The sequence below is a fragment of the Anopheles coluzzii genome, chromosome 3 (genome assembly GCF_943734685.1).
Source record: "Anopheles coluzzii chromosome 3, AcolN3, whole genome shotgun sequence".
NCBI lineage: Eukaryota > Metazoa > Arthropoda > Insecta > Diptera > Culicidae > Anopheles > Anopheles coluzzii.
In genome coordinates this window covers 24,192,155-24,219,438 of record NC_064671.1, presented here as the reverse complement: position 1 = coordinate 24,219,438, position 27,284 = coordinate 24,192,155, and the positions used below count along the sequence as shown (strand labels likewise).

The 27,284-nt window shown below is 46.5% G+C and overlaps 4 protein-coding genes across 6 annotated transcripts in view; 3 read left to right on the top strand and 1 right to left on the bottom strand.

Annotated features, from left to right (window-relative positions):
* The window catches only part of LOC120955941 (serine/threonine-protein kinase GL21140), a 32,978-nt gene extending 18,725 nt beyond the window's left edge, over positions 1–14,253 (top strand). Inside the window, exons 2-11 of one of the 3 annotated variants that reach the window (XR_007452513.1) lie at positions 8,871–9,276; positions 9,364–9,588; positions 9,678–9,804; positions 9,907–10,324; positions 10,401–10,498; positions 10,575–10,841; positions 10,917–11,066; positions 11,156–11,433; positions 12,098–12,445; positions 13,515–14,253. Coding sequence is in view for 2 of the 3 variants with exons in the window: in XM_040377194.2 (XP_040233128.2) it covers positions 9,026–9,276; positions 9,364–9,588; positions 9,678–9,804; positions 9,907–10,324; positions 10,401–10,498; positions 10,575–10,841; positions 10,917–11,066; positions 11,156–11,433; positions 12,098–12,170 (1,887 nt within the window). In the remaining variant the exon portion in view is untranslated. Of the gene's footprint in view, positions 1–8,870; positions 9,277–9,363; positions 9,589–9,677; positions 9,805–9,906; positions 10,325–10,400; positions 10,499–10,574; positions 10,842–10,916; positions 11,067–11,155; positions 11,434–12,097 lie in introns of all 3 variants that reach the window. The other 2 variants (XM_040377196.2, XM_040377194.2) reach the window with 2 other exon arrangements.
* A 3,134-nt stretch (positions 14,254–17,387) lies between these two features.
* Positions 17,388–20,427, top strand: LOC120957641 (peroxidase). The gene has a single exon (XM_040379945.2). The coding sequence runs from the start codon at positions 18,014–18,016 to the stop codon at positions 20,030–20,032; it is 2,019 nt and encodes a 672-aa protein (XP_040235879.2). The 5' UTR covers positions 17,388–18,013; the 3' UTR covers positions 20,033–20,427.
* Positions 20,428–22,370: 1,943 nt separating this feature from the next.
* On the bottom strand, positions 22,371–24,877 carry LOC120957727 (protein-associating with the carboxyl-terminal domain of ezrin). The gene is made up of 2 exons (XM_040380068.2): positions 23,539–24,877; positions 22,371–23,479 (listed from the first exon to the last, which is right to left on the bottom strand). The coding sequence occupies exons 1-2, from the start codon at positions 24,676–24,678 to the stop codon at positions 22,499–22,501; spliced, it is 2,121 nt and encodes a 706-aa protein (XP_040236002.2). The 5' UTR covers positions 24,679–24,877; the 3' UTR covers positions 22,371–22,498.
* Positions 24,878–25,368: 491 nt separating this feature from the next.
* Positions 25,369–27,284, top strand: LOC120956938 (60S ribosomal protein L5). The gene is made up of 3 exons (XM_040378771.2): positions 25,369–25,500; positions 25,942–26,643; positions 26,924–27,284. Exons 1-3 carry the CDS (start codon positions 25,498–25,500, stop codon positions 27,110–27,112), a joined length of 894 nt encoding a protein of 297 aa, XP_040234705.1. The 5' UTR covers positions 25,369–25,497; the 3' UTR covers positions 27,113–27,284.

Sequence of the window (27,284 nt, the reverse complement as noted above, 5' to 3'; positions counted from 1 at the left end):
ACTTCTCTTCTCCGCGTACTGACACTCGGGCCAAGTAGCATGACGACCACATATTTCTCTTTCCTAGGTCGGTTTCCGCTGCCAAGGCCCCACGACCACCACGGCGCACCGACACACCGAAAGTGGTCCAAAACTAAGTGGTATTAATGATGGTTTTTCGGCTACGCTTTCTCCAAATGGGGCTGGTTGGCTGGCTGGTTGGCTTCCCCGATCGGAAGCGTCAGTTTCGCATCCAAGGTGCTCACTGTGCTGTGTTGCCAAGGCAATGTGCAATGGAGGCTTGCTAGGTTTTTACTTTTTTTTAATGCCACCAGCACAAACCCACCTCATTCGGGTGGGCCCGTTGATTTCGTTTTCGAAAGGGAAAGCTCCACCGTAGTCGCTACGGCTGCTCCCCCCCCCCCCCCCTTCGATTCACTCACGGAACCACGGATAGTAATTGCTACCGGGGTGCCACCGGTCGCCGCCGCCGCCACCGTGACGCGCTGCTCTGGTGTGTTACAATTAATTCTAATCGAAGCGGTTGTAAATCATTGACGTTTGTGGGGCTGAAAAATGGGGCGTGTGGATTGGATCGGATGAATGGGTAAGGGAAATGGGTGCGATCGGTGCGCACGGAAGGAAAAATATGATTGCTGCACATTGCACTCGGGTCAGAGAGAGAGAGAGAGAGAGACAGAGAGAGAGCAGTTGAAATATGCTCGTTGGGACTAATCGTTGTTATCAGAACGCAGATGGAAGGCAAATGTTTGCCAAGAAAACGTTAGACAGCAATAAAACGGACGCACACTGCTGCCCGCCTGCCTGCCGGCATGCGTGTCGTGTCCCGGTATCGTATTTATCTTGTTGGACGTCTGTTGTTGTGTAAGGTGGTGGTTGGGTTGTGTCCTCAACTCTCCCTGTGCTCTTTTTATATGATCATATTGATTGTTTGTTCTCTGTCCGTTAAAACAAAATAGACTAACAAATCTGTTTTAGCTCGTTATTTGCATTTCATCTTTGCTTTATTTGTTTTTTTTCTAGCTTTTCTTTCTCCTTCTTCTTCTTATTATTATTATAACTATTATTATTATTATTATTATTATTATTATTATTATTATTATTATTATTATTCTTTTTCTTCAGTTTATGTTTAGCTTACTTTTCCAATTTGATAGAAAGTTATATCGTTTGTCAGATGTTTGTTTTGTAATCAAAGGAGGCCTATACCTTAATTTTCAAATTGTACATTAAAATATTTAAAAAACATATGGAAACCTCTTTGAATTGGAACAATTTTAACTTAAATGTATGAACTGAAATGTAATAAAAATAAACTTCATTTTTTTTAAATTCCCATCCTTTCTAGAAAAAAATGCTCTAAATAATAATAAATAATTAAAAAACTAATCATTTATTTTGATTATTAAGGTATCATCCATTCTCAACTACTTTTTCTAAGTTGTTGTAATGTTTCTCAATACTTATGCCTTTTTTTCTGTGTTTTTCAATATTATTCGATAATATGTTTTACTATTATTCTTTATTATAACAAAAAAGCTTTTCTTTATTTACAACAATAATCTATTCTTCTTAGTAAATGAACAAACATATCCTACTTGTTATTAAACTATAATAATATATAATAAAAAAAACTAACTACAAGGATTTGAATATTAAACACACATCCAACGAAGAGTTTATCGTAATCGCTTTTAAAGTTCAATTAAAGCAATCAATGTACAGACTACGTTCACCAAAAGTGAACGCAAAATACATTAAACGCAATAATAAACAGATCACTCTACTGCAAGCAGTCAGTTAGAAACGGTGGCAAGGCAGTAAGCATCTTCCGCCCTTTCTATTAAGATAGCTTTAGAGGTCAGTCTGGCGGGCGATAGACGACGAGTGTTTATCTTTGATGGTGGTGGATCCGCGCGCGCAATTCTCCTACCATTTCCTAAACCGTCGTGTCGACTGTGAAGGTCTTTCGGGGCCGGTGGTAAGCGACGAAGAAGACGTTGGTCTTCGGTCCTGTGTGCGCCACTTTTGCGCTACAATTAGGCCGGTTCAGCGTTTTGCAGCAGGTGGTCAGGAAATTAGCGTAGCGATACATAGTATACACACACACGCGTTTACCACCCACTGAGCCCCGTTGCATTCAGTTGCGTCCAGTCCGACGATCGATGCCACGACGACCATTACGCCATCAAGCGAATCCATCATACTCTAAACAGTCGATCCAGCCTTTTTTTTTGTATTTGCCTTTCCACTCCCCCTACATTAGCTCCATCGTAATGGGTAATGTGCACTGCATAGTATTTTCTTACTAATTTGCTAACGTTGCTCATGTACCTCACTTGACTGTGGGTGGCAATCCGTATCGGACGTTGGTAGGGCATTGGAGGATAGTTACGTAAAACGTACCCGTAGATAAGTGAAGCACACAGAAATCGATCAACCTTGTTGTGTGATCATCTTGAATATTAGAACGATCGAGTAGAATTGCATGCGGTTTAATGTTAAAACTGGCGTTCTGTTTTATGCCAACATAAACATGACCGAAACATATAAACAAATTATTCATACGTTTTTACTGGCGAGATCAAGAAGTGGGTTGTTTTGCCAACCTACGTATTAGGTCTGTTGCATAGTAACACGCATAACGCAGTAACATTGCAAGACTCGATCAGAGTACACATTGAGTGAATAAAGACGATTCCATTCTGAACTAAGGAATAAAGCAGTTGTGTTTTTCTCAAGATATATTCCCTGCGACATATCATTTTGGCGACGAGGATTATTACTGAACCCGGAACCCGAAGCTCACGAGATTCTGAAGCTAACGAGAATTAGCGTCAAGGATGAACAATGAAAACCTTGAAACCGTTATCAACCAAATGGCTCAACTTCTTCAACAGATGGCTGCTTTTAAAACTAGAAGTCCTGACGAAATCCTTGAATCTTTATCGAAAACCATCGAGGAGTTTCGTTTCGATGAAGAAAACAACATCACTTTTGAAAAATGGTATGTACGTTTCAAAGACCTTTTTCAAAACGATGCCAGCAGTTTGAATGACGAGGCGAAAGTGCGACTTTTGCTGAGGAAGCTGGAAACGTCCGCTCACAGCCGGTATGTGAATTACATTCTTCCGAAGCAACCGCATGAAAATTCGTTTGAAGAAACCGTCAATATTCTCAAAAAAATCTTCGGAAAGCAATATTCGGTGTTCCACAAAAGGTACCAGTGCTTGCAGATAGTGAAATCTGCATTAGAAGATATCATCACTTACGGCGGAAGAGTGAATAAGGCATGCGAGGATTCTGAGTTCGAGAATTTGAAATTAGACGATTTCAAATGTCTAATTTTCATTTGCGGATTGCAAGCTCCGGAATTCTCGGATATCAGAGCAAGACTGCTATCTCGAATAGAAAACGCGACGCCGGAGGCTAAAGTGAACATTCAAACACTAATGGCAGAATTTCAACGGCTTATCAATCTGAAAGCGGATACAACGATGATCGAAAATCAATCAAGATCGAAGCATTCCGTGCATGCAGTTTCAGAGAAGAAACCGTATCGTTTGCCACAGCCTTCCCGATTCGACAATTCAAAAGATCAGCGTCAACCGAAATCAGATTCGAATACTGTCCCTCGTACTCCTTGTTGGCAATGTGGAAAAATGCATTTTGTACGGGATTGCAATTTTACAGATCATCTCTGCAAAGTGTGCAAAAATGTAGGCCACAAGGAAGGTTACTGTAAAGCCATGAGATCAAAATCTTCAAACAACAACACATATCAAAAGAGTGAGAAGAATCAAAATCAAAATCAAAAGAAATCTCAGGGAATTTTCGTTAATCATGTCACGAAAAACACTGCTAAAAGGAAATTTATCTCTATCATAATCAATGGCATAACTACATCACTCCAACTGGACACCGCAAGTGACATAACAGTTATTTCTAAAACAACATGGCAACATTTGGGTCAACCGAAACTTTCTCAAGCATCCATTGAAGCATCGAATGCATCGGGAGAACAACTCAAGCTTATCGGTGAATTCGAATGCGAGGTTATCCTTAATGCGATTACAGAGAAATGTGTTTGTTTTGTTACATCATCACCAGTCCTAAATGTTATAGGTATAGATTGGATAGATAGGTTTAATCTATGGGCAATTCCCTTCGATGTACTGTGTAAGAAAGTTTCATCAGCATGTCCAAAGGATCGAATAGTACAGCTTCAATCGAAATATCCAACAGTTTTCGATGATTCGCTTGGACATTGCACAAAAACGAAGGTGAAACTGTTTCTGAAGCCCAATGTAAAACCAGTTTTCTGTCCAAAACGACCAGTACCAACTCTTATTCAAAACGTCATGCACGAATCATTGAAACAAGTACCAGTATCATTTGCTGACATTCAAAAAGCAACAAGATTGGACGAAACACTGCAAGCTGTTTTGAAATTCATCCGGGAAGGCTGGCCGAACGAAGCGTCGTCAATCAAAAATCAAGACATTCGTTCGTATTACACACGAAAAGAATCGTTAACGCATGTAGATGGATGTATCTTGTTTCACAACAGAGTTGTTGTTCCAAACATTTACAGGAAAAAGGTACTTCAACAATTCCATCGCGGTCATCCTGGAATGGTGCGAATGAAATCCATTTCTCGAAGTTTCGTTTTCTGGCCGGGAATGGATGTCGATATCGAAAACTTTGTCCGGCGTTGTACTTCATGTTGCACTGCTGGCAAAGCACCAATCAAAGAAACACCTGAATCTTGGCCTGTGCCGGAAAAGCCATGGTCACGGGTACACGTGGACTATGCCGGTCCTGTAGATGGCGTGTATTTTTTGGTTGTAGTTGATCCATACACAAAATGGCCAGAAGTATATGCAACCAAAACTACAACAGCAAAGACAACTATCAAGTTTTTAACGCAATCATTCGCAACGTTTGGTGTTCCAGAAACTATAGTCTCTGATAATGGTATCCAGTTCACCAGCTTTGAATTCCAAGCATTTTGCAAACAATTGGGTATTTGTCACATCCGTACTGCACCATACCATCCGCAGTCAAACGGTTTGGCAGAACGTTTCGTGGACACACTAAAGCGTACATTGCGAAAAATTCGAGCAGGAGGAGAGACTTTAGATGAAGCTTTGCAGACTTTTTTGAATTTTTCGAACGATGTCTGACAATCCGAATTCCACTTCCATTTCGTATCCTTCTTTAGCAATTGATCTAACGGGTGTCTGAGTTCATGCATGTTTCTCACAAATCGGCCGTAGAAATTCACAGCTCCTAAGAACGATCTTAATTCGGAAATGTTCGTTGGTGCTGGAATAGATGCGATGGTTTTCAGCTTCTCTGGGTCAGGACGTATGCCGTTGCGATCTACCACATGCCCCAAATAGACAATTTCAGTTTGATAGAAATGACATTTTTCCAGCTTGACGTGGAAGCCATATTCTTTTAAACGCTGAAGAAATGTGTCTAATGATTGCTTGTGTGCCTCCCAAGTTTTACCGAAAATTATAGCATCATCTAGAAATGTTCTAACGCCAGGAATGTCAGCAATCATACCGTCAACTAGTCTTTGAAAAGCTCCAGGTTCTGATTTGACTCCCGGTGCGAGACGGTTGAACTCCAAGCATTTTGCAAACAATTGGGTATTTGTCACATCCGTACTGCACCATACCATCCGCAGTCAAACGGTTTGGCAGAACGTTTCGTGGACACACTAAAGCGTACATTGCGAAAAATTCGAGCAGGAGGAGAGACTTTAGATGAAGCTTTGCAGACTTTTTTGAATTTTTCGAACGACAATTGGGTATTTGTCACATCCGTACTGCACCATACCATCCGCAGTCAAACGGTTTGGCAGAACGTTTCGTGGACACACTAAAGCGTACATTGCGAAAAATTCGAGCAGGAGGAGAGACTTTAGATGAAGCTTTGCAGACTTTTTTGCAAGTTTATCGAACCACACCTACACCAGATAAGTCTCCAGCTGAATTGATGTTTCAGCGGCCTATTCGAACAGTTCAGTCATTATTACTACCTCCAGTTTCACGGTCACGAAATGAAAAGCCAGAAGCTGGTAGAAAATTCTTCGATCCTGGAGAAGCGGTTTATGCCCAAGTCCACCGCAATAATTCCTGGGAGTGGAAACCGGCATCAATAGTCGAACGAGTCGGTAGAGTGAATTACAACGTGTTTTTGGAAGACAACCAGCGAATTATTCGCTCACATGCAAATCAACTGAAGAAGCGTCTACAGGAGGAAACATCGTGTGGAAATAGAAATTGTCACGACACTGGAAATTTGTTAACTATTTTCTTTGACGAATTTGAATTGGGAACTCCACAGGCAGTTGAAAACTCAATTGAAATGACTGAACAAGAACATTACTATTCAGCTGATGAAGAGTCCGCTGAAGAAATTGAAGGAGAAAATTGGCAAACATCATCGTCCACAGTTACTACTCAAGCCACTCCACCGATGCCTGCATCTTCTGCTCAACCCGTGAAAGCGGAAAGACCTCGAAGAATTCGTAGGCCACCAGCCAGGTTTGAACCGTATTGGTGAATTAAGGGGGGAGATGTTGCATAGTAACACGCATAACGCAGTAACATTGCAAGACTCGATCAGAGTACACATTGAGTGAATAAAGACGATTCCATTCTGAACTAAGGAATAAAGCAGTTGTGTTTTTCTCAAGATATATTCCCTGCGACATATCAAGGTCATTATCGTTGAAGGGAGTCCCTTATTTTCCCCCTTTTTACAAACAAGTGCTGCTATTTTTTTTACTCCAATAAATAAACTATCAACCAGGACAGAGGAGGGACTTGCTTTAAATAAATAAAATTACACTCCAACACTGTCGCCCGTGTCCGTCGTTGCCAGTTGCACACTACTGACCATTACCATCACCGACTGCACCAGGCGTCGATGCAGCAATCATAATTTGCAATGGTTGTTCAACCATTTGTGCTTACTGGATTCCATATATGACAGAGGGGAGGAATATTCCCGTGCTGATGTTTCCCGTTGCGAATATGTACAACGACCTGATCAACGAGCACATCGAAACATGAAGGGGAATCCGTTATTGCTGTACTTTCGTCTTATCTGTTTGTGATCGAGCGGGTTATTACACTAATGAAATTAAATTTGTATTTCACATTTTCTAATGCGTTATAAATCAATCATCTATAGAGCGATGTACTGCAGTTTAATGATCATTTTATTTTTGAAATCCTTTTATTTGCAATCAAATTGTTTGGCTAAAAAATCGTAAAACTTTTCTCCCTCTTTTCATCGTAGCAGCATTACGAGCTGAAAGAACAATGTTTGCATTGAATTTTCTTTATGTTTACATTTGCTGTTCGGGCCAGGCATGTGCGGCATAAGTTTCAAGGTCGGCAAGTTTCAAGTTGGTGGGTGGAAAATGTTTTTAAAATGTTAAGAAACATATTACGAGCAAAGGGAAACTGTTGCCGCAACATTCTTCTTTGGGTGGAGGGATTTACCTTTGGACGGCCGTCAATTGCGATGTTTCGTTGTTTGGATTTACTGCTTAGCGGTCAACAGTCAAGTCGTGGTTGCTTTATGATCGATGGATCAATCCCTTCTATGCTATATCAGCCTTACTTTACATTTTTAAATATAAATTTCTTATTTGAACGAATTGGAATTATCATTACTACGACAAAAAACTCGGCAGTTACTCTGTTTGCTGGCTAATAACAGGTTTCAAGGGCATTTTATATGACAAATTTGGTTTGGAAATTGACACAGATTTGACACAGAAGAAATTGATAAAATTGATGGCAAATCATATAATTATTTATTTATTTCTTGTTGAAGTATAAATGATGAATCAAATTTAACTACTTTCTTCGATCTCGAATCATTTTATAATATATAGACAAACTAAACATATTTTGGCCAACAAATTCAATTCAATTCAATAAGCAATCGTTTTTGAATGCCTTAGAATTATTATTAATTATTCCTCCTAATACAAGGATGGAGTTCGGCGTATTTAAAATGTTAGACACCGATAGGTTTCATAGGGCGGTCCCATGGTACAGTCATCAACTCGTACGACTCAATAACATGCCGCCATGGGTTCAAACCTAGAATGGACTGTCTGCCCGTAGCAAGGATGGACTATCCGGCTGCTTGGTAATGAATTAAGTCTCGAAAGCCTGTATAGGCCGGCATGTCCGCGTAGGACGTTACGCCTAATAAAAGTAGAAGAAGGCTTCTTAAGGGAATATATACTACAGACTAATATCACCAATATCACTACTAAAAGCTCTGTTATAGAGCTAGAGTTGCAGCATGATCGTAGTAGAATCATGAAATCAAAAAGAAACTTCTTAGCTATTCTCACCCGTTATTTTCCTCCTATGAAGAAAGCTGGCAGCTTGCAATCAACTAACCTATTTGGTAACGAAAGTACGAGTACCTTAATGGTCCATTTTCGATACGAAACGGTACACTGAACAGCTTCAAAGGTTGTATTTACTCTGGAAGGGTGGGGGGACGAGTGAACCTTTTTCCCTGCGCGCTGCTCCACCAGTAGTGGGATTGATTTTCTATTACACGCTTCTTACATCAACGGTTCATGATGATAATGATTATGATGAGATAGTGCAAGGGCAGGGGAGTGTGAGTAGAAAAAATTAATGATTTTAGTGTAGTGTTGGTGAGTCTTTTCCACCTGAATTGAAGGGAAAAATTGATGGGATAGTATAATAAAGCCTGGAAGGTTGAAAGTGTTGCCCTTTGCACATTCCATTGCACACGCCGGGGTCGTAAGCGTAATATTTATCCACAATTTTGTTGCTTTTTTCTCTCATTTCCAGAAGCCTGCCTGGTGTTGCTAACACGAAGAAGCAGCTCCCCGGCCCGCTCTTCCAGCGGCTAGAACACATTCTTGCGTAAGGCGCGATTTCCACCTCGGGGCGCCACCTTCACTGGTACACACACTGGTAGGAGGCACACAGAAACGGAAGGTGGCATGGAAGTGAGCACCCATACAACTTCGACACTGAGTCGAAGCAACAGTCGGACCAGCTCCAACTCGGAGCTCGAGAAGGAACTGATCGATCTCGACATCAGCGGCGGCGCGAACAACAAATCCAACACACTCAAGAAGCGCATCTCGAGCAGTCGAACGCCGGCGAAGAAAGCGAAAAGAATACGATTTTTTCGTAATGGGGACAAATTCTATCCCGGCAGCACGATACCGGTGTCGGTGGAGCGTTACAGGTAATGTTAGCCAAGGCGGCAGCCAAATGTTGTACTTTTGCATTACTCAATCATGTGCTAACGTGCTTTTGCTCTTTCCCATTACAGATCGTTCGACAGTTTGACGGAAGATTTGACGCGCCTGCTCGAGGACAGCGTCACGCTGACCGGTGCGATACGCGCCATCTACACGCTCGAGGGCAAAAAGATCGAAAAGGTGGACGATCTGGAGGATGGCAAATGTTACGTGTGTTCCTGCAACAATGAAGGCTTCAAGCGAATAGACTATAACGTATCGAACACAAACACCAAGAATCCCAACAGACTGTTTAGGTAGGAATTTAGGAGCCAAGCTCCGAACAATCAATAGAACTGAGTGCGTAATCTAATGCTATTTGCTGCGTGTTTTTTTTTTGCGGCAGACTAATACGCCCCTTATCGCCAGTAAAGAACGGTGGCTCCAATGGGTCAACGCCGCTGAAAGAGATCGATTCCGTGGTGCATCCACGGATCGTGACACTCATCCGCAACGGTGTGAAACCGCGAAAGGTAAATATCGAGCAGCAAACAAGCTGTTTGTAAGCTGATTAGTAGTGAGGGTGAACCCATGTTACTTTACCTGCCTTTGCTCGCCTTTGCTCCTCTCCCCAGATCCTGCGATTACTGCTAAACAAACGGAACAGCCCCACGTACGAGCACGTGCTGACCGCGATCACGCAATGCGTCAAGCTAGATACCGGCTGCGTGCGGAAGGTGTTTACCGTGGCCGGGGTGCCGGTGCAGCGGTTAGCACAGTTCTTCGAGGAAGATGACGTCTTCTTCGCGTACGGTAACGAGCGGGTCGGCAACAACGATTTCGAGCTGGAGGCCGAGGAAAGCAAAGCGATCGCCGCGCACCGGAAAACGCTACGCAGCAGTACGACGCGCACGGGACCAAAGCCCAAGATGCCGGTCAAGAGCCACAACGATACGTTCGTTTGCGTGGACGAGTCGGCACTGAACGGTGGCATTCTGCCCGACTCGTTGCCGCTGGAGCTGCAGGCCAAATATACGCTCGGGTCCATAGTTGGTGAGTTTTGTTTGCTGTTCTACTGGAACGGGTGAATTCTTATTGCATCTTTTAACCCCCTTACCCTTCCTACTAGGTGATGGAAATTTCGCCGTAGTACTGAAATTGAAGGATAAGCAGAACCACACAGAATACGCACTGAAAATTATCGACAAATCAAAATGCGCCGGCAAGGTAAATTTGATTTTATTCTTAGTAAAAGGAAACACTCCTAATTAATCCTTGTTTTTTTACTTCGCCTTCGTTTTAGGACCATTATCTAGCGGCCGAAATCCGTGTGATGAAGAAGCTAAACCATCCGTACATCATACAGCTGGTGCACGATATCGAAACGATGAAGAACATGTATCTCGTGCTGGAGCTGGTGCGCGGCGGCGATCTGTTCGACGCCATCACGCGTGTGACCCGCTTCTCGGAGAACCAATCGAAGATCATGATGAAACATCTGGCCTCCGCGATGGCGTACATGCATTCCCTCAGCATTGTCCATCGGGACATTAAGCCGGAAAATTTGCTGGTAAGTGGAGCTGGTCGATGGATGACAAATTGTGTTGTGTTTTCTAATTGGAATTTTACTTTCCCCTTTTGCCAGGTGGAGCTGGATAGTGATGGTAATGTCGTGCTGCTGAAGCTCGGTGACTTTGGGCTCGCCTGCGAGGTAACCGAACCATTGCTCTCGATCTGCGGCACACCGACGTACGTTGCGCCCGAGATTCTGATGGAATCCGGCTACGGCGTAAAGGTATAGTTTTGTTTGTTACATACAAGCTGCTTGGACGATGGGTCGTTTTATATACTTACCTCTTTTGTCTTTTGTTTCGCTTCCTCCAGATTGATGTTTGGGCCGCTGGCATTATCCTCTACATTCTGCTGTGCGGCTTCCCACCATTCGTTTCGCCCGACAATCAGCAGGAGCAGCTGTTCGATGCGATACTGAACGGGTACTTTGACTTCCCCGCTCCGTACTGGAACAACATCGGCGACAGTGTGCGCGATCTGATCATCAACATGCTGCAGTCCGATCCGGAGCTGCGGTTCTCCAGCGAGGACATACTGGACCATCCGTGGCTGACCAGCAACATCGTGGACGATACGCGCGATCCCAATGGGTACCGAATTTTCTCCAACCACGTGTATTAGGCGCACGCTGGTTGCTGGCTAGCTTTGTGTATAGAATTTCGTTTATTTTGTACGCTTGTTTTTTTTTTCGGTTTGTTTCGGCACCAGTTCAGCGTGGTGATAGCGAACATTATCGCACTGTTTGATTGCCGTTCTTTATTTTTTGCGAGCGGTGTTTTGTTATAGGTGTATTTTATATAGTGTGTGCTCTAGTGCAATACACCCGCCGCCGAGAGGAAAACGGGAAAGGGGCGAGGCGTATTCTGTGATGAAATTGACATGCGTTTTTTTTAATGTATGTTTATCTGTTTGTTGTTCAATTTTTTTTCTGTTTCGTTTTCTCGCGATAGGCTTGATTTCATTTCAATCTGCGGTAATTTACACAGTAGATTTGATACCATAATTATGATTAGACTCTTGTTTGGTTCATTTGTAGAGAAAACAACAGTTGTGCCCTTTGATGTTTTAGCTTATTGAAGACGATTTTCTTCTCTCTTCTCTTTCATTCCACAAATGCATCACAACAATTCATCAATTCGCTTGGATGAATAAATAATAACCGGGCAAAAAAAAACCACCATATACAAACAACACATCATAATCACAACAACACAATCCACGGACCCATCCACTTTCTCCGTCCCTACCCCGCAGTATCGTTGTGGAAGAACAGTGTGGCGGCGGTCAGCTGGAGTCCTTGGTGGGCATTCCCATCACTACCCAGTAGAAGGGAGCGGAGATTTATACGCGTAACGCGATCTATGTGTTACAACCCCTTACAACCAGCGCGGAGAGTGACCGATATTTGACTTACATTGGCGAGTTTTATCGGCAGTGTGGTGGTGGTGGTGGTGATGTGTTAGCAGTAGCAGCTTATCTTGTGGATGGATATAAAGTCAATCTCGTGTTGTGTCGTACTCTCCCGGACCTCATCCAAAATATCTCACCGTACTGCTGGTGTGGGTAAATTTTAAGCAAAAGTCGACGCCAATCGAAAGCAAGGTTTGTGTCAAATTTGTCGAATGCTTTGTATACCATGCTTTGACAACAGCACCGCGCATTAGGGCAGCCGTTTAGTTTTGCCAGTGAGCAGCTTAATTGTTTGTCAGCATGCTGAAATATTGACACCCAAAACATTCGTTCGTTTGGTTTTAGTTAAATCTGCACCATCACACAGCTTAGCGTAGTTAGCCAGGGGAAGTGAATAAGTTTTCTCCCATCATTGGCACGACGTATGCGTAATTTTACCGGTAGGATAAAACCAAGTCATCATAAGGTGGACAATTGTTATTTAGCAAGCTTAATTTGTATAGAAAAAACACACATTACGTAGAATTATGAGACTATTATTACCAATTACGATTGTACACAATCACACACACACACGACGGCATGTTAGCAATGCATATTTATTTATCTTTCTTAGCATAATCTTAGTTGTGCAAATGGTGTAATGAAATTATGACGATAAAAAAAAAACCTGGGGGCACGAAACTGCACGAACACAAACATTGCAAAGCAAAACAAAATGTTACTCATCTTCAGTCATCGTCACAAATTGTGGTAATATGTGTGTTTGAGCGATGGAGTTTGATATTTTAGTTAATGGCTAGTTTTTGGTATCATTTAAAATAGGCACGTTTGCGGTTTTTTTTCTTCATTTCGTTGTTAAATGCCTGACTGGAATGACTCGGTTATTGCTTGTCCCCTTTCCTTGTAATAAAAAAGAAGGAGAATCATTGAAAATTCGGCATTATGTTATGATCGGTAGATAAATCAAATCTCCCCTTTCTTCTGTTACAAAAATGACGCACAATCAAATTTAATTTTCCCACATTTTAATGAATGCTTCACACATTTTCTTTTCGTAGCATTTAACGCTCATCTCTTTGTGTAGTGGTAAAGATCTCAAAATGTATTTTTTTCTTTTTTGCATTACCATTTTCTTGTAATTCTGTTTACCGCTGCGACCCTGCTCGATTGTAGCTGCGCAATTTTACGTTTTTAATATAACAACAAACCCCGTACGTTAAACAACTAATAATCATTCCACTTCTTTCAACCATTGCAGCATTTCCGTAATGAGTTCTTAACGATAGTCTGTAAACTTGTAAACCTCATAGTACTCACTACAAACACATACACACAGAAACGCCCTTTTTACACAGTAAGAAAATTGCATAAAAAGGCAATGAAACAGGAGCCGTTTAGGGTGCAGTTTAGGGAGTAGTGCATCGGATAATGAAACAATATTGTTTGATAATCATATCATCTAAACGTTCTTATAAAAAAAGCAAGCCACTGTCTCTCAGTAAAGGAAAGTTTCTGTTTTAGTGCTGTAACAAAGCAACAATTTACAATCATTCTGGAACGATGGTTTTGCACTGATTCATTGTAGTGTTATTTTCAACCTAAAATAACAACAAAAAAGGCCTAGACAACCTGCATCAGCATACACTGGAGTGGAGTGAAATGTAAAGAAAACGGATCGTTTTGCAAGTGTGTAAAACAGGAATCGTACTGCGTTTAAAAGGACACAAGCGGACATAAATACAATGAGTGTGCTTTGGGATGAAACAGTTAAACGTAACGTGCCTCAAGAAAATGATATCATCCATTACAGGCGACCAACAGCCAAGTGTTGGGACGACGACGGTGGTGGGGGCCATCGCGTCTCCACCAAAGGCGTCATCACATCAGGCGTCATCAATAGGGTATGGTTTTATACACACATAAATAGAATATACAGTTTGTAGATGGCTTATTGGCTTTTTAGAATCGTTTACGGAGTGGAACCGAAAAACAGTAAATCCCAAAAAAAAGCGTCGTGCGTAATCGCGATACTAGAGATAGAGGCAATAGTTTTGAACGGTTTCTTCCTCACACAAACCACACAATATTGACGAATTTCAAGCTGTAAGTGTAGGAGAAATACTATCACACGTCACACCCACATACTATTCTATTCTCGAATTAAACTCCCGTAGTAACTTTCATCACTAAAACAACATTTCTGTACAAAAGCCACAAGACGACTGTGTGTTGTAGTGAGGTCAATTAGTCTGCAAACTAAGATCCATAGAATGATAGTGTTAAACAAAAACTACACTACAAACTCAGCCATCCGTCTTCTCTTAACTCTGTCCAGCGATGGCATGGATTGTGGACTAGCAGCTGCTTCTGCTTTTTTCTTGATTTCCTCTTTTTTCCAGACCAAGCTATCGTATCGTTTTCCTTCTTGCGTTAGCTTTACGAAACGAACAAAAAGAAAACAGAGAGGAACCCAAAAGAGGGTGTAGAATATAATACGAAACGCTTATCATCAACAACAAACAAGCCAGAAGGACAATAAGAAGGACACGTGCAGAAGGATGCAAAATAAGCCAACAGGCAGCAAACGAACAAAACCGCGAACACAGGAACCCATTAGTATTGAGAAAGGTAAACTTCAACTTCCACATGCATACAGGGTTTTGCCAGGAGTTCTCGTAGCTGTGGGACGCTTTATTGAGTCTTTCTTACGCGAAATGAACTTAATGTAATGGGAATTTGACTCTATAGCATCCTTGTTGGACAAATCCAATTGGAATTTCCAACGAGCCTATAGAGTTCATTTTCCATCATTTTAAGTTCACTTCCGATAAGAAAGTGTTAAGAAAGTGTCCCGCACCAATGAGCGGGACCCCTGGAAAACCCTGGTAACCTCCCAATCCACACATATTAGCCTCGCAAATTCCGGTTGCAAAATAAGCTACAGATAATTGTAATTCACGCAGAGCGTCACTAACATCCATCCACTTCAAACAAGGACAGCAAACACAAATGCAGTTAAAACCATATTAATATCGAACAGGTCGCAGGCCGAGTTATAGAAGACATTCATTCGATCGTTTTAGAGTCCAATTTGTGGCCCCCTCCCCACTGGCGTTTAGCAATGCCAGGGAATGGGAAAGAGATCTATATATATACATATATTGAATTAAGCTTTATTATTACTTCTTTCGCATATCCGCATCTCCTGCAAGCAAAACCGTAGAGATTGTGTAAATATAGTCAGAATATTATAATATTACCCGACCCACAAGCCGCACGGGTGGTTGGGCTCGGTTAAACAAACGGTTGCAATCCACTACTACTACTATTACTACTACTATTACTACTACTATCAATGCGATAATGAGTGTGAGGGATGTAGAGAAGAGTGCTCTTATAAGTTTTGCCAAATTATGCGTGATGTTTGAATTAAACTTTCTGTTTTTGGCTTCTTCTGGCAAAGTGATACATGAATACATACACACAAAGAGAGAGAGACACACATACACACACACGCACACACACACCTTTGCAACGAAATCATTTAGCATTAACGAAGCATTTCGGCACGAAATCAACGATCGCCTCCACTGTGCTTGGGTATTGAGAGAGGTGTACTACATTTAGTGCATATTTAGTGACTTTTGCTGCCCCTCGCCGATATGGCGAACACCTCCCCCCCCCCCCCCCCCCCCCCCTAAATACAAAGAGCGTGTGTGTGTGTGTATTAATCAAAAAACACAATACATAATGCATAAGGAGCGAGCGTTTTGCAGCATATAAACCCAAAATCGTCCATGCGCAGGACGGAAAGTGAAACAACAAACAACCCAACCCCCCCCCCCCCCCCCCTCAATATGAATAAATTATTCTATCGTGAGCTATTGAAAAACTATGAAAACAAAGAGAGAAAGAGTGATCGTGAGTGATCGAGAGGCACGATTGATCAATATTTTGAAAGAACTTAATCTAAAATTTCGTTTTTTTGCTTTTAAAAATCATAATTCCGTTGAAGCACTCACACTATCTTCTCAGTTCCGCTTTCTTAGTAATGCGGGTTTTCCTTCGAAATGTTTGTTTCTAAAACTAACCCAAAGCTTTCGTTTATTTGCAGCAAAATCTAACCCAACGTTTTAAGGTCGGGAAAGCACCGTTAAGCGGGCGGAACCTACCCTTACAAACAAACTGTAAAAAAAAACTGCAACTGACAACTCGCAGTAAAAATGCGTCCGCCTTCCTTCCTTCCTTCACCTTTTCCTCGCGGTGGCAATTGGTAATCGATTCACACGTTCTTCGATGCTTCGAAAACCGCAACGCGCGTACCGGGTACCGGTTTTTTTTGCTAAATGGATTTCAATCAACTGACGCAAAACTGCCGCCTGCGCCTGGTTGGGACCAGTTTGCGGCAGATCCACAATCTTTATTGCAAAATGCACCTTTTTTATAGATATTTCCAATATCCTGTTTACGAGTGAGGAAGATTTTTCTATCCCATTCATTCAACAAACAAAAGTGGCACAGAATACAGCCTCTCGCTGCGTTCCAATCGCTGTTTTTGCCAGTACCCATGCGTGCTGGGCCAGCTAAAGGTCGCCCTTAATAGCACTTAATTTCCCTTTGATGAGTCATTTTGCCCCCTCGACGTTCTAACAAGGCAAGCGTGTTTTTCCAAAGTGGCGATCGCTCGCGAAACGCGGAAAAGAAGACACGTTGCGCCGCCAACATGCGCTTGCATGCGCGAACAGTGCGCGATCGGAATAGGGGTAGAAGAGCAACGATTTAAATGCGTCTCTAATTATCCTCTCTCGGCATCGGCCGGTTGGAATGTTTCCTCTTCCTACAATGAGCCGAAGAAGGTTTAAAGGTACAAGATCGACTCAAAATCTTGCCAGAAGAGCACATTGTCTTCTTATTCAAACAAACCGAACTAAACCTTAACTAAAGCCAAAGCCTTTGTGCTTAATTTCCGATCGCTTATCCGCACATTTTTCAAACCATTTCAAACAGTCCCATCACGTACACACACGATTTGCTGGCTGGGAGAGACCGACCCAGCTTTCCTCCTCCCTCGCTTTTGTTCCGCGGTTTGGGATTGACGCGAGCCCCGGTTGTGTGTTGACTATTCCGCGAGCGTGTGTCCGTCGTCACACCCGCACGCAAACGGCGCGGCTATAGAACACGTCGTTGTGTTGCGTCGTCGTTGGCGATCTTTCTTGTATTTGTTGACTTGATCGGGGTTTGAACGCATCGCAGGACGGGAAAAAGGCCACATAAACGATCACAATGCACACACAGACACACAGACACAGACACAGAGACAAACAGACACTCTCCCGTCCCGCGATAAGGTAATAGCAACCGCATGGGTCACCACCAAAGGGGAACACGCGGCACGCGAAAGAGAACGAGACAGAGGGATTGAGTCAGCGGTTGTGGAACTCGTTTTGTGGCCCCGAGCGGCCCTGGAGGGGTGAGAAACAGAGGGAGGGGGGAGGTTCCCTATGAAGGAACTTGGTGATAATGTTTGGAGTAAACAAAAACATCCATGCGCAGCGAGAAGAGTCAATTCTCCGCTAGCGATCCGAACGAGTGGACGCGCGCGCGCGCACTCTCTTGCCGCAACCGCTTTGCGTATCGGAGTTGTGAATTTTTGTTGTTGTTGTGCGCAATTCATCAGGTTCGTCAGTGTGTGATTGTGTGCTGAACAAGTGTGCTTTTATGAAGAAAATTTCCACACAGAACAGAAACTGAAACAAAATGTGTAAGGTGTTGCTGCTGCTGGTAGCGTGCACAGTTGCACCATTGGTCGCGGAAAGGCTCGCGACGCTCGATCGGTTGGCTGGGTACGCGAGCAAAACCAATCTGGAGACGGCGCTGGACTACGGCGAGGCAATCTACGAACGATCCAAACGCCTCGAATGCTCGCTAGCGGCCGGCACGCGCACCAAGGTCGTCAAGGGTGGCACCACGTACGCGCAGATCATCGACGGCTACCCGACGCCCAGTACCCAGCGGCAGGATCTGCTCGCCCGCAAAGTGCTGCGTGCGTCCGGCTTCTTCGTCAACCGTTACTGCCTGCCGAGCGGCATCCCTTCGTACGATTGTGGCCTCTTCCTTGCCGGCACCGAAATCCCCCCGTCCACGATCGCCGATCAGTGTCGCAGCTTGATCGAGGCGAAAGAGTACAGCGACGAGTACCGGCGACTACTCCCCGCCCTGTACGACGACGGTGTGTACAAGTTCCGGCGCAGCACCGCCGGTGGAGAGCTGCCGGCGGCACGGGACATCTCGAGTCGCTTCCACGCTGCCCGCAACGGGCGGCAACCGGCCCCCGACGCACGCCACTCGGTGGCGCTCGTCCAGTGGAGCCAGTTCGTTGAGCACGATCTTGCGAAAACCACCGTCCAGACGATGCACGACGGCACGGGCATTGAGTGCTGCACGGGCGAGCATGGTCCGCTGTTGCCCCGGTACCGGCATCCGTCCTGCCAGCCGATGGAGGTGCGAGAGGACGACCCATACTACCGCACGTACCGGGCGACGTGTCTCAACTACGTGCGCAGTGCCCTTTCGCTCGGCAGCACCGGCGGTTGCCATCTCGGGCCGGCGAACCAGCTGAACGCGGCCACCAACCGGTTGGATCTGTCGCAACTGTACGGCAGTGGGGCGAACGATACGCGCCTGCTGCGCACGGGCAGGGGCGGTCGGCTGCAGGCGCAGCTGTTCGATTCGGCCGAGTATCTGCAGCCGGCGGCCGACGGGCGGCTGTGCGTGGCCGATGCGAACCTCGAAACCGTTTGCTACGGGTCGGGCGATACGCGCGTCAACGTGAACCCGTACATTACGCTGCTGCACACGCTGTTCCTGCGGTCGCACAACCGGCTGGCGAAGCATTTGGCCCAGCTGCGCCCGGACTGGACGGACGAGCGGCTGTTCGCGGTGGCACGGACCGTTAACACGCGCCTCTACCAGCGCATTGTGCGCGAGTGGTTGCGTGCGGTGGTGGGTGAGGTGGCCGCGGATCCCACTCCGCCACCACCCGTCGGGGAACGGAACGATCGGGTGAGCAACGAGTTCGCAACGGCCGCCATCCGCTTCTACAACACGATGATGCCGGGCGAGATCTCGAACGCGATCGGATCGTACGATCTCGAGCGTCTGTTCTACCGGCCGAAGGATCTGCGCAAGCGGGAATACTTTGCCCATCTGGTCGGTTCCGTGCTGGGGCAGAACGCAATGTCCCTCGACACCGCGTACGTGGACGACCTGGCGCATCTGCTGTTCGGTGTGCGCAACGTGGGGCTCGATGTGCTCGCGCTCGACATCCAGCGCGGACGGGATCATGGGCTGGCCCGCTACACCGACTACTACGCGCTGTGCACTGGCCGCCCGGTGAGTGGTTGGGCCGACCTCGAGCCGGTGCTGAAGGCGGACGATTTGGAAATTGTGCGCGCCTCGTACGCAACCGTGCACGATGTCGATCTGATCGTCGGAGCGATCGCGGAGCGGCCGGTGAATGGTGGGATCGTTGGCCCAACGCTGTCCTGCCTGATCCGGGAGCAGCTGGACCGATCGCTGGCGATCGAGGTCGACTCATCGCCGGTCCCGTTGGAGCGGGTCGATGCACTGCTGGCGGAGTACAGTGCGGCACGGTTTATGTGCGACACGGCACAGGTCGACCGGGTGCAGCGTGACATTTTCCGCGTCCCAGCGGTCGATAACCCGCAGATCCGGTGCGCCCAGTTGCCGTCGCTCGATCTTGCGCGACTCGTTTAGAGACCCGGTTCTGAGCAGCCGCCGCCCGCAGGTGGGGATAGAAAGCCGCTGTGGTACAGTCACCGGTTAACCGGGGGCTGTACGAAAACGCCATTAACATGAAGGAGAAAGGTCGAACCGAGTCGTGCGCCGAGGAAGTGACTACTTTAGGGTCAATTAATCATGGTTGAGTGCGTCCCCGTAGCCCCGCAGCCCCGAGTAGATCCAGTTCCTCACACGGCAACGTTATGTTCGTTATGCTCCTCGCCCCATCCTTCTTCAACAGTCTCTCTTTACGAGTTTAAATGTAAAAGCCTAGGTTTATTGAATTCGTAGTAATATGTAGTGTGAGTGTTTGAATCAATTTTAGTAAGCAAATAAAAGCATCAGTCTTCGCTGAGAAGCTTGTCATGGAACGCCCGTCTACCCTGAGATAATCCTAGCAAACCTAGCACATTATCACATTTCCATGGCCGAACGCGAGGTTCGTTTGAATATTGCACCCAGTAGGCGCGTCATTTGTTTTGCAAGATTGTTGTTGTACTCCCTTTGCTCAGAGAATGCGAGAGAGAGAGAGGAAAAGCGTGGAGAGACGAGAGCGGAAGATGCATTTCAACGAGCCAAGGGCAAGATCGCGGTGTAGAATAGTGATGGGTAAAGTTGGCAAACATCAAGAAGTCGACTCCGATCCGACTCCGATAATTTCGGAACCGACTCCGGAAGGTAGGTCCGCGCAGCATTATCCTGGAGTCGTTCGGAATCGGCCGGAGTTAGATTCGTCCGGAGCTGGCCTTTGAAATAATGGCCTGTATACGAAATGTTTCGCAGCAGTGAAAGACAAAATACGCAACGAAATGAAAGGCCTGGTCACAAGCACATTACACCGGACGGCTCCTGTTAACTCCGGTCGACTCCGAATGACTCCAAACTCTGGTCGACTCCAACAAACTCCGGACGACTTCGGACAACTCCGGCTGACTCCGACTCCGAACGATTCCGAGCGACACCGCACAACTCAGGACGAGTCCGGGCAATCCAGGATGACTCTGGACAGCTCAGAACGACTCCGAACGACTCCGACCCAGACAACTACGACGCCAGACGACTAGTGATGGAAAAAATGAAGATTTCTTCGGAACCGATTCCGCCTAGCTCCAAAGTTTTCTGATAGTATTGATTCCAGATAGTAGGTCCGGAATCAGTTTCCGGAATCTATTCCGAAATCAGAATCGGAGTCGGTTTCGGCATTTTTATAAAGGCCGGGGTAGATTGTCCGTACTCATCCATACTCGTGTTATTTCAATTTTCACTAGCGCATCTGGTGGCTGTTGGTAGAAGGAGGCTTTTTTTGGTCATCGAGGGACTGCTCGTGCCGGATCTCAAATTTAAGTAGTTTCTTCACCGTTTTTTGATGCGAAAATGGCTGAAATACTTGCACAACATATTTATCGATTAAATATAATGCTTTTCCAGTCCTGTTTAAGTTATACCCTTTGAAAATTTACATACTTTCTGAAGCGGCTCCAAATTGTTTGGCAAAATGGTTCGGTCAGTCGCCGCCAGATGCGCTAGTGAAAATCGTAATTTCGACTCGTAACTAGCGAGTACGGACAATGTACCCCACAGCATCAAGAATAGACGTTTGGGTCCAATGATACTAAGTATTGATAGCCGCAGAGAATCAATGATTCATTGTCATGGATATTCTCGGATTGATTTCGCTGCTGAAACTTCTTATTCAATGCAAGAACTGATTCTCGTTCCGGAGCTAATTCCATTTCTGGAGTCAATCCAAATTCCGTCACTGGAGCAAATTACGATTTCTAGGTCGATTATGACTCTGGAAGCGACTCCGATCCTGGAATCAACTCCGGAATCGGAATTGATTCCAACAATGGAATCGGCTCCGGAATCGGAATCGATTCCAACAATGGAATCGGCTCCGGAATCGGAATCGATTCCAACAATGGAATCGGCTCCGGAATCGGAATCGATTCCAACAATGGAATCGGCTCCGGAATCGGAATCGATTCCAACAATGGAATCGGCTCCTCTATTGACTCCAAACGCGGAATCGGAATCAGGTAGGTTCGATTCCGAGCTCCCACCACTAGTGTAGAAGCGAGTTTTAAGCACGAAAACGTTATCTTTCTGCGGTGCACACCGCAATGTCGGTTATTGGAGGTACGTGAGTAAGCGATCGATCCGTTTGTGGGCGTCCGCCAGCTACGAGGTAAACTGGATTGGGTACTGTTATTCTTCTTAACAAATCATTTCTGCTGCTGCTGCTATTTTTAGCCCTGTTGCTTGTGTAAAGTAATTATTTCAACATATTTATAGACCGTTGACACGCACCGACTATTTTCCATATTTCCACTTCTTGGTAACGGTTTTAAAAATCTGTTTATTGCTTAGCGCGGCTAAATCATAATGAAAACAAAAGCGTATAAACGGAATGGTGGTGTCGTCCCTTACTGTTCCGGCATTTTACCACCCTCCACCGTTCCCCTCGTCGTCGTCGTCGTCGTCGCCCCAACCATCCTCGGTGGTTGCCATGCTGTCGTCCACCTTAATCTCTAACCGGCTGCTGCTGACGAGCGGAATTTCTTCCTCCTCCCGTTCGTTAAGCTCGTGGGCAGACCCTTCCTTCGTCGCCGCTGCCGCCGCCGCCGCCAGTCCGCCCGATTGTTCGATTTTGTTGGCCTCCTGACCGCCATCGTCCTGCTGCTTCGTGGGACCCGTCTCATCGTCGATCAGCAGCACGTTCGCTTTCTGTATGACCGGTTCCATGTCTTTGAAGAAATCGAACTCCTCACCGGCACCTGCATCCGTCTTCCGGGTTGCGGTGGGTTGCGTTTTTATGTCTAACCGTTCTATACTTTCCGCCGGACCTTTACCGGGCTGTTTGCTACCCTTGCTTTCGGTTGAGCTTTCGCGACTGAGCGTCGTGAAGGGTGCGATCGGTTCGGGCGCCAGGATCGTATCCTCTGGGACACCATTCATTGGAATCGGTTCCGGTGCACCCGTGTCTATTAGTCGCAGATGGTTCACCGGCACCACCTCACTGCCATCGTTCTCCCAGTCGCTCCACTCGTCCACCTCCAGCTCGACGTCCGAGTTGTTGGTGCGATAGATGTCTTCCCCCTCGGGCGATAACCGTTCGGGCATGGCGTTGAAATTGTCCGGCCGCAGTAGAACGGACGTGAACGATGCACTATTATCGCCACCGGCGTCTGGTACAGGGCTACCGGACAGGAACTCGCCCGATCCAATGACGGGCGTGATCGAGCGGACGCCACTCCACGGGCCGGCCGCATCCGGAATGCCCTGCGGTCGCCCGTCGGCGAATATTTTGCTACGATTGCCTCCGATCACGACGGCCGACCCCAGGATGGGCACCAGATCGGCCAGACAGAGCAACGTTTTTGCGACCAGCACATCGTTTGTGTCCTTTATCCCAAGCAGAAGCTGAAAATGGGGAAGAATGTTGTTTTATTAAGGGCATGAAGGGTGCCAAAGAATCGTACCTGAGGTAGTATGTGGTCCTGCAAATCCTCCTTGGTGAAAAACTCCACGTACGCGGGGAAGTACTCCAGCAGCATGAGCCGTATCTGGGCGTCCTGCACGCAAAACACCTGCTTCACCTTTGGCAAAATGTACGCGGAGAATATCTTGGGCGTAAACAGACCCGGCGAAAGATCGTCACTCTTCGGGCGCAGCACGTACGGCGTAACGCAAAGCTGCGCGGTCGTATCGAGCAGCACGATGCGTGACAGCAGCAGCGAACACATCTGTTCCGCGACCGTTTCCGGATCGAAGGAGCGCAACCGGTCGGCCAGGCTGATGAAGAATTCCTGCTTCGCCTGGGTGCCCTTCAGCGGCAGCTCGGTCAGGAAGGAATGGATCAGTATGAAGTCGTGATTGAAGATCGGATGCAGCAGCACGGCGGACAGGTTCGGGCGCATTGCCGGATTGCCATGCTTCAGGTGCGTCGCACAGTAGGCTTTGAAATCTTCCACCGCCGGTATGTTGGCGTCGGTTTTGTTGTGCAGTATCTCCTCGCACATCACGCCGAACGCGTACTGCTCCAGCGCCTGCCCCTTGCCGGTCAGCTCGTTGCTGTCGATCGCTTTGGTGTACCGGTACGGTTGAGATTTCTCCAGCAGCGTCTGGTTAAAGTCGACCGTCCGCCACAGATGCTCGAACCCGGCCAAACGCCACGCACCATCGTCGGTGACGTAGATGGACGAGATACTGATGCTCAGATGCCGCACGGCCGCCTGCTCGAGCAGGAAGATCAGCGCACAGAGGACGTTCCGCAGCCCGAGACAGATCTGCACGTCGCTGGTAATGTTTAGGCAGGTCGCCAGCGGGCGGCACCGTTCCGTGGCGAGCATCTTGAGCGAACCCTTGCTCCAGGACGCGAAATACTTCAGGATGTACGGGTGGCGGTAGATTTTCAGATTCCTGATCGCCCGCTCGAGCGGATTCTGATTGGTCCAGAACTGGCCGCTGACAAGCGTTTCGCCCTGGAAGATGGATATGCTGCTCGGGGCGGCCCCGTTCGCGTTCGGCAGCTCGCCATTGTACAGCGACCAGTAATCGGTCACCTGGATCGCTTTCTTGCTGATTTCCACCCCTTTCAGCTGCGACTGTTCATTACCCATAGCACAAGCAAAACTTCCCCTTCCACCTGGAAGTGACTGGAGTGGGCGGACTGGGTTAGAATTTGCACATATTTTCTCAGATTTACACTGTAACGACGACGGTAGGATGTTCCACTGTGACGGTGGAATTTTATTCACTTTTGTTTTCGTCAGGTGTGTGTACGTATGTGTGCGTGTCCGTGTGTGTATAATTCGCAGCAAACGTGGAACATCGTTTATTCGTGGAGGTGTTTTTGATGGCGGTCGGATTATCCGTGTGCCGGATGTTTTTGACGTCGGATTTCAATTGGCTTTTGAGAGGAATGTGGTCTCTGCTGGAGGAGAACGGTTAAATTTTGAAAATTATGCCAATAATGATGCAACAAAATTACTCAACATTAAATTTTTTAATAACTTTATGTTGGCTGAAAATCATTTGTCTTTCCTCTGGACGTGTTCGCCATGCAACATTTTTCCACGTTATTTTAAAATGTTTTGGTTTTTGCCATGTTGCTAATATTAAACCTAATCTGCTTTCCTAGACTTTAAAATATCTATAATTGGTTGTAAACATCAACTTACCCGCAAATTATTTCAATTTGGGCATTTGTTCATAATTGTTCTTTTCTTTTTATTTGCAAAAACACATTTTAACCAATAATTTGCAGTTTTCTTCCACTGTGCAGCAATGCTCGCCAATCGGAAATTGCTACTTGGGCGCGCTCGGCTGTCAGTGTCAAAAGGCCATCTTGTTTTCTCGTTCTTTTTTCTGGTAGACACCGACGTGTAGAAAACGTGTTGAGCGTTTCGTGTGTCGAAAATTTCCCAATTTAATTCGAAATGGTAAGCTTTTCGGGCTGTGAAAACGCTATTCACGTGCAGCAAGCCCCATTGCATCGAGGCGAAGTGATGTGAGATGGAAATTTCGGCGAACTAGACAATTTCAAGCACCTCAAAATCCTACGGTCCTGGATGTTCCCCCCTCTCGTTCAGCATATCCCATCGTGGAGACGTGTGGTGTGGCTGGCTGGTGGCTGGACCGTTTCGCGTGCCCCCGTGTGGCCTGCAGTGTGGTGATGGTGCTTGAAATAGTTAAGGATGTATTTCATCGAAGCTTCCTCTCAAACGCATTTCCCTTGCTGATGCAATTCGGGTCACCATAAACAAACGTCCGACGGCAAGGATTGCACCGTGAAGCAAACCTAACCTCACTAAGCTGCATTGGACTCATCCGGTTTTTCTTCATTTCTTTTTGCTCTCTCCCTTTCTCTTGCACACGCACAGGGGTTCGTTAAGGTAGTGAAGAACAAGCAGTACTTCAAGCGTTATCAGGTCAGGTTCCGTCGCCGTCGCGAGGGCAAGACCGACTACTATGCCCGCAAGCGCCTGATTTTCCAGGACAAAAACAAATACAACACGCCGAAGTTCCGGCTGATCGTTCGCCTGAGCAACCGCGACATCACCTGCCAGATCGCGTACGCCCGCATCGAGGGCGATCGCATCGTGTGCGCGGCCTACTCGCACGAGCTGCCACGTTACGGCGTGAAGGTTGGTCTGACCAACTATGCCGCCGCCTACTGCACCGGTCTGCTCGTTGCTCGCCGCATCCTGCAGAAGCTGCGCCTGGACACGCTGTACGCCGGCTGTACCGATGTGACCGGCGAGGAGTACCTGGTCGAGCCGGTCGATGAAGGACCGGCCGCCTTCCGGTGCTACCTGGATGTGGGTCTGGCCCGCACCACCACCGGTGCCCGTGTGTTCGGCGCCATGAAGGGTGCCGTCGATGGCGGACTGAACATTCCGCACTCGGTCAAGCGTTTCCCGGGCTACAGCGCCGAGAACAAGAGCTTCAACGCGGAAATGCACCGTGACCACATCTTCGGCCTGCACGTCGCCAACTACATGCGCACGCTGGAGGAGGAGGACGAGGAGGCGTTCAAGCGCCAGTTCAGCAAGTACATCTCGCTGGGCATCAAGGCTGATGATGTGAGTATCGTTTGTTTGTTTGTTTTGTTTTAGTATGTCACACCACGTCCATTCCAAATTACTGGCGGCGATCTTTAACCCCCGCGTCACGTCAGTGTCCGAAAATGGACCACAGCAAGCTTGCGACAAATAGTTCGGAGTATGCGGGACTATATCCACCCAGTAAACTTCCTAAATTTTGTTGTACAGTCGTCACTTCTCTTCGCTGATAAGACAATGTGCTCGATTAAACAATGTCCCTCATGCTAACTTTTTTTTTTCCTTTTTACGCTCCCTCCAGATCGAAAACATCTACAAGAACGCCCACGCCTCCATCCGCAAGGATCCCTCCTTCACGAAGAAACCCGAGAAGAAGGTCACCAAGAAGCGGTGGACGATGGCCAAGTTGCCGCTCGCCGCCCGCAAGGAGAAGATCGCGAAGCACAAGGCCGACTTCCTGGCCAAGATCCAGGCCGACGTCGAAGCCTAAGCGGGCTGCCCCGTCGCCGTCGACCGTTCTTCTTCTCTTCGTGGTGGTGTATCATCCTTGTTCTGTCCTGTTCTTCGCCTGTGCGAAGGATGAGGCGAGCAACAGAAAAAAAACATTCGTTTATTTTTTGCTTCTACTATTCGCTGAAGATAAACATTATGTTTGGACGCGA

Excerpts from the sequence above, each read along its gene's own strand:
- LOC120957641 (XM_040379945.2), top strand. The coding sequence starts at position 18,014 with ATGTGTAAGGTGTTGCTGCTGCTGGTAGCGTGCACAGTTGCACCATTG.
- LOC120957727 (XM_040380068.2), bottom strand. The coding sequence starts at position 24,678 with ATGGGTAATGAACAGTCGCAGCTGAAAGGGGTGGAAATCAGCAAGAAA. Across the intron at positions 23,480-23,538 it reads AGGACCACATACTACCTCAG|CTTCTGCTTGGGATAAAGGA; the intron begins GTACGATTCTTT and ends CCCCATTTTCAG.
- LOC120956938 (XM_040378771.2), top strand. Across the intron at positions 26,644-26,923 it reads TGGGCATCAAGGCTGATGAT|ATCGAAAACATCTACAAGAA; the intron begins GTGAGTATCGTT and ends CGCTCCCTCCAG.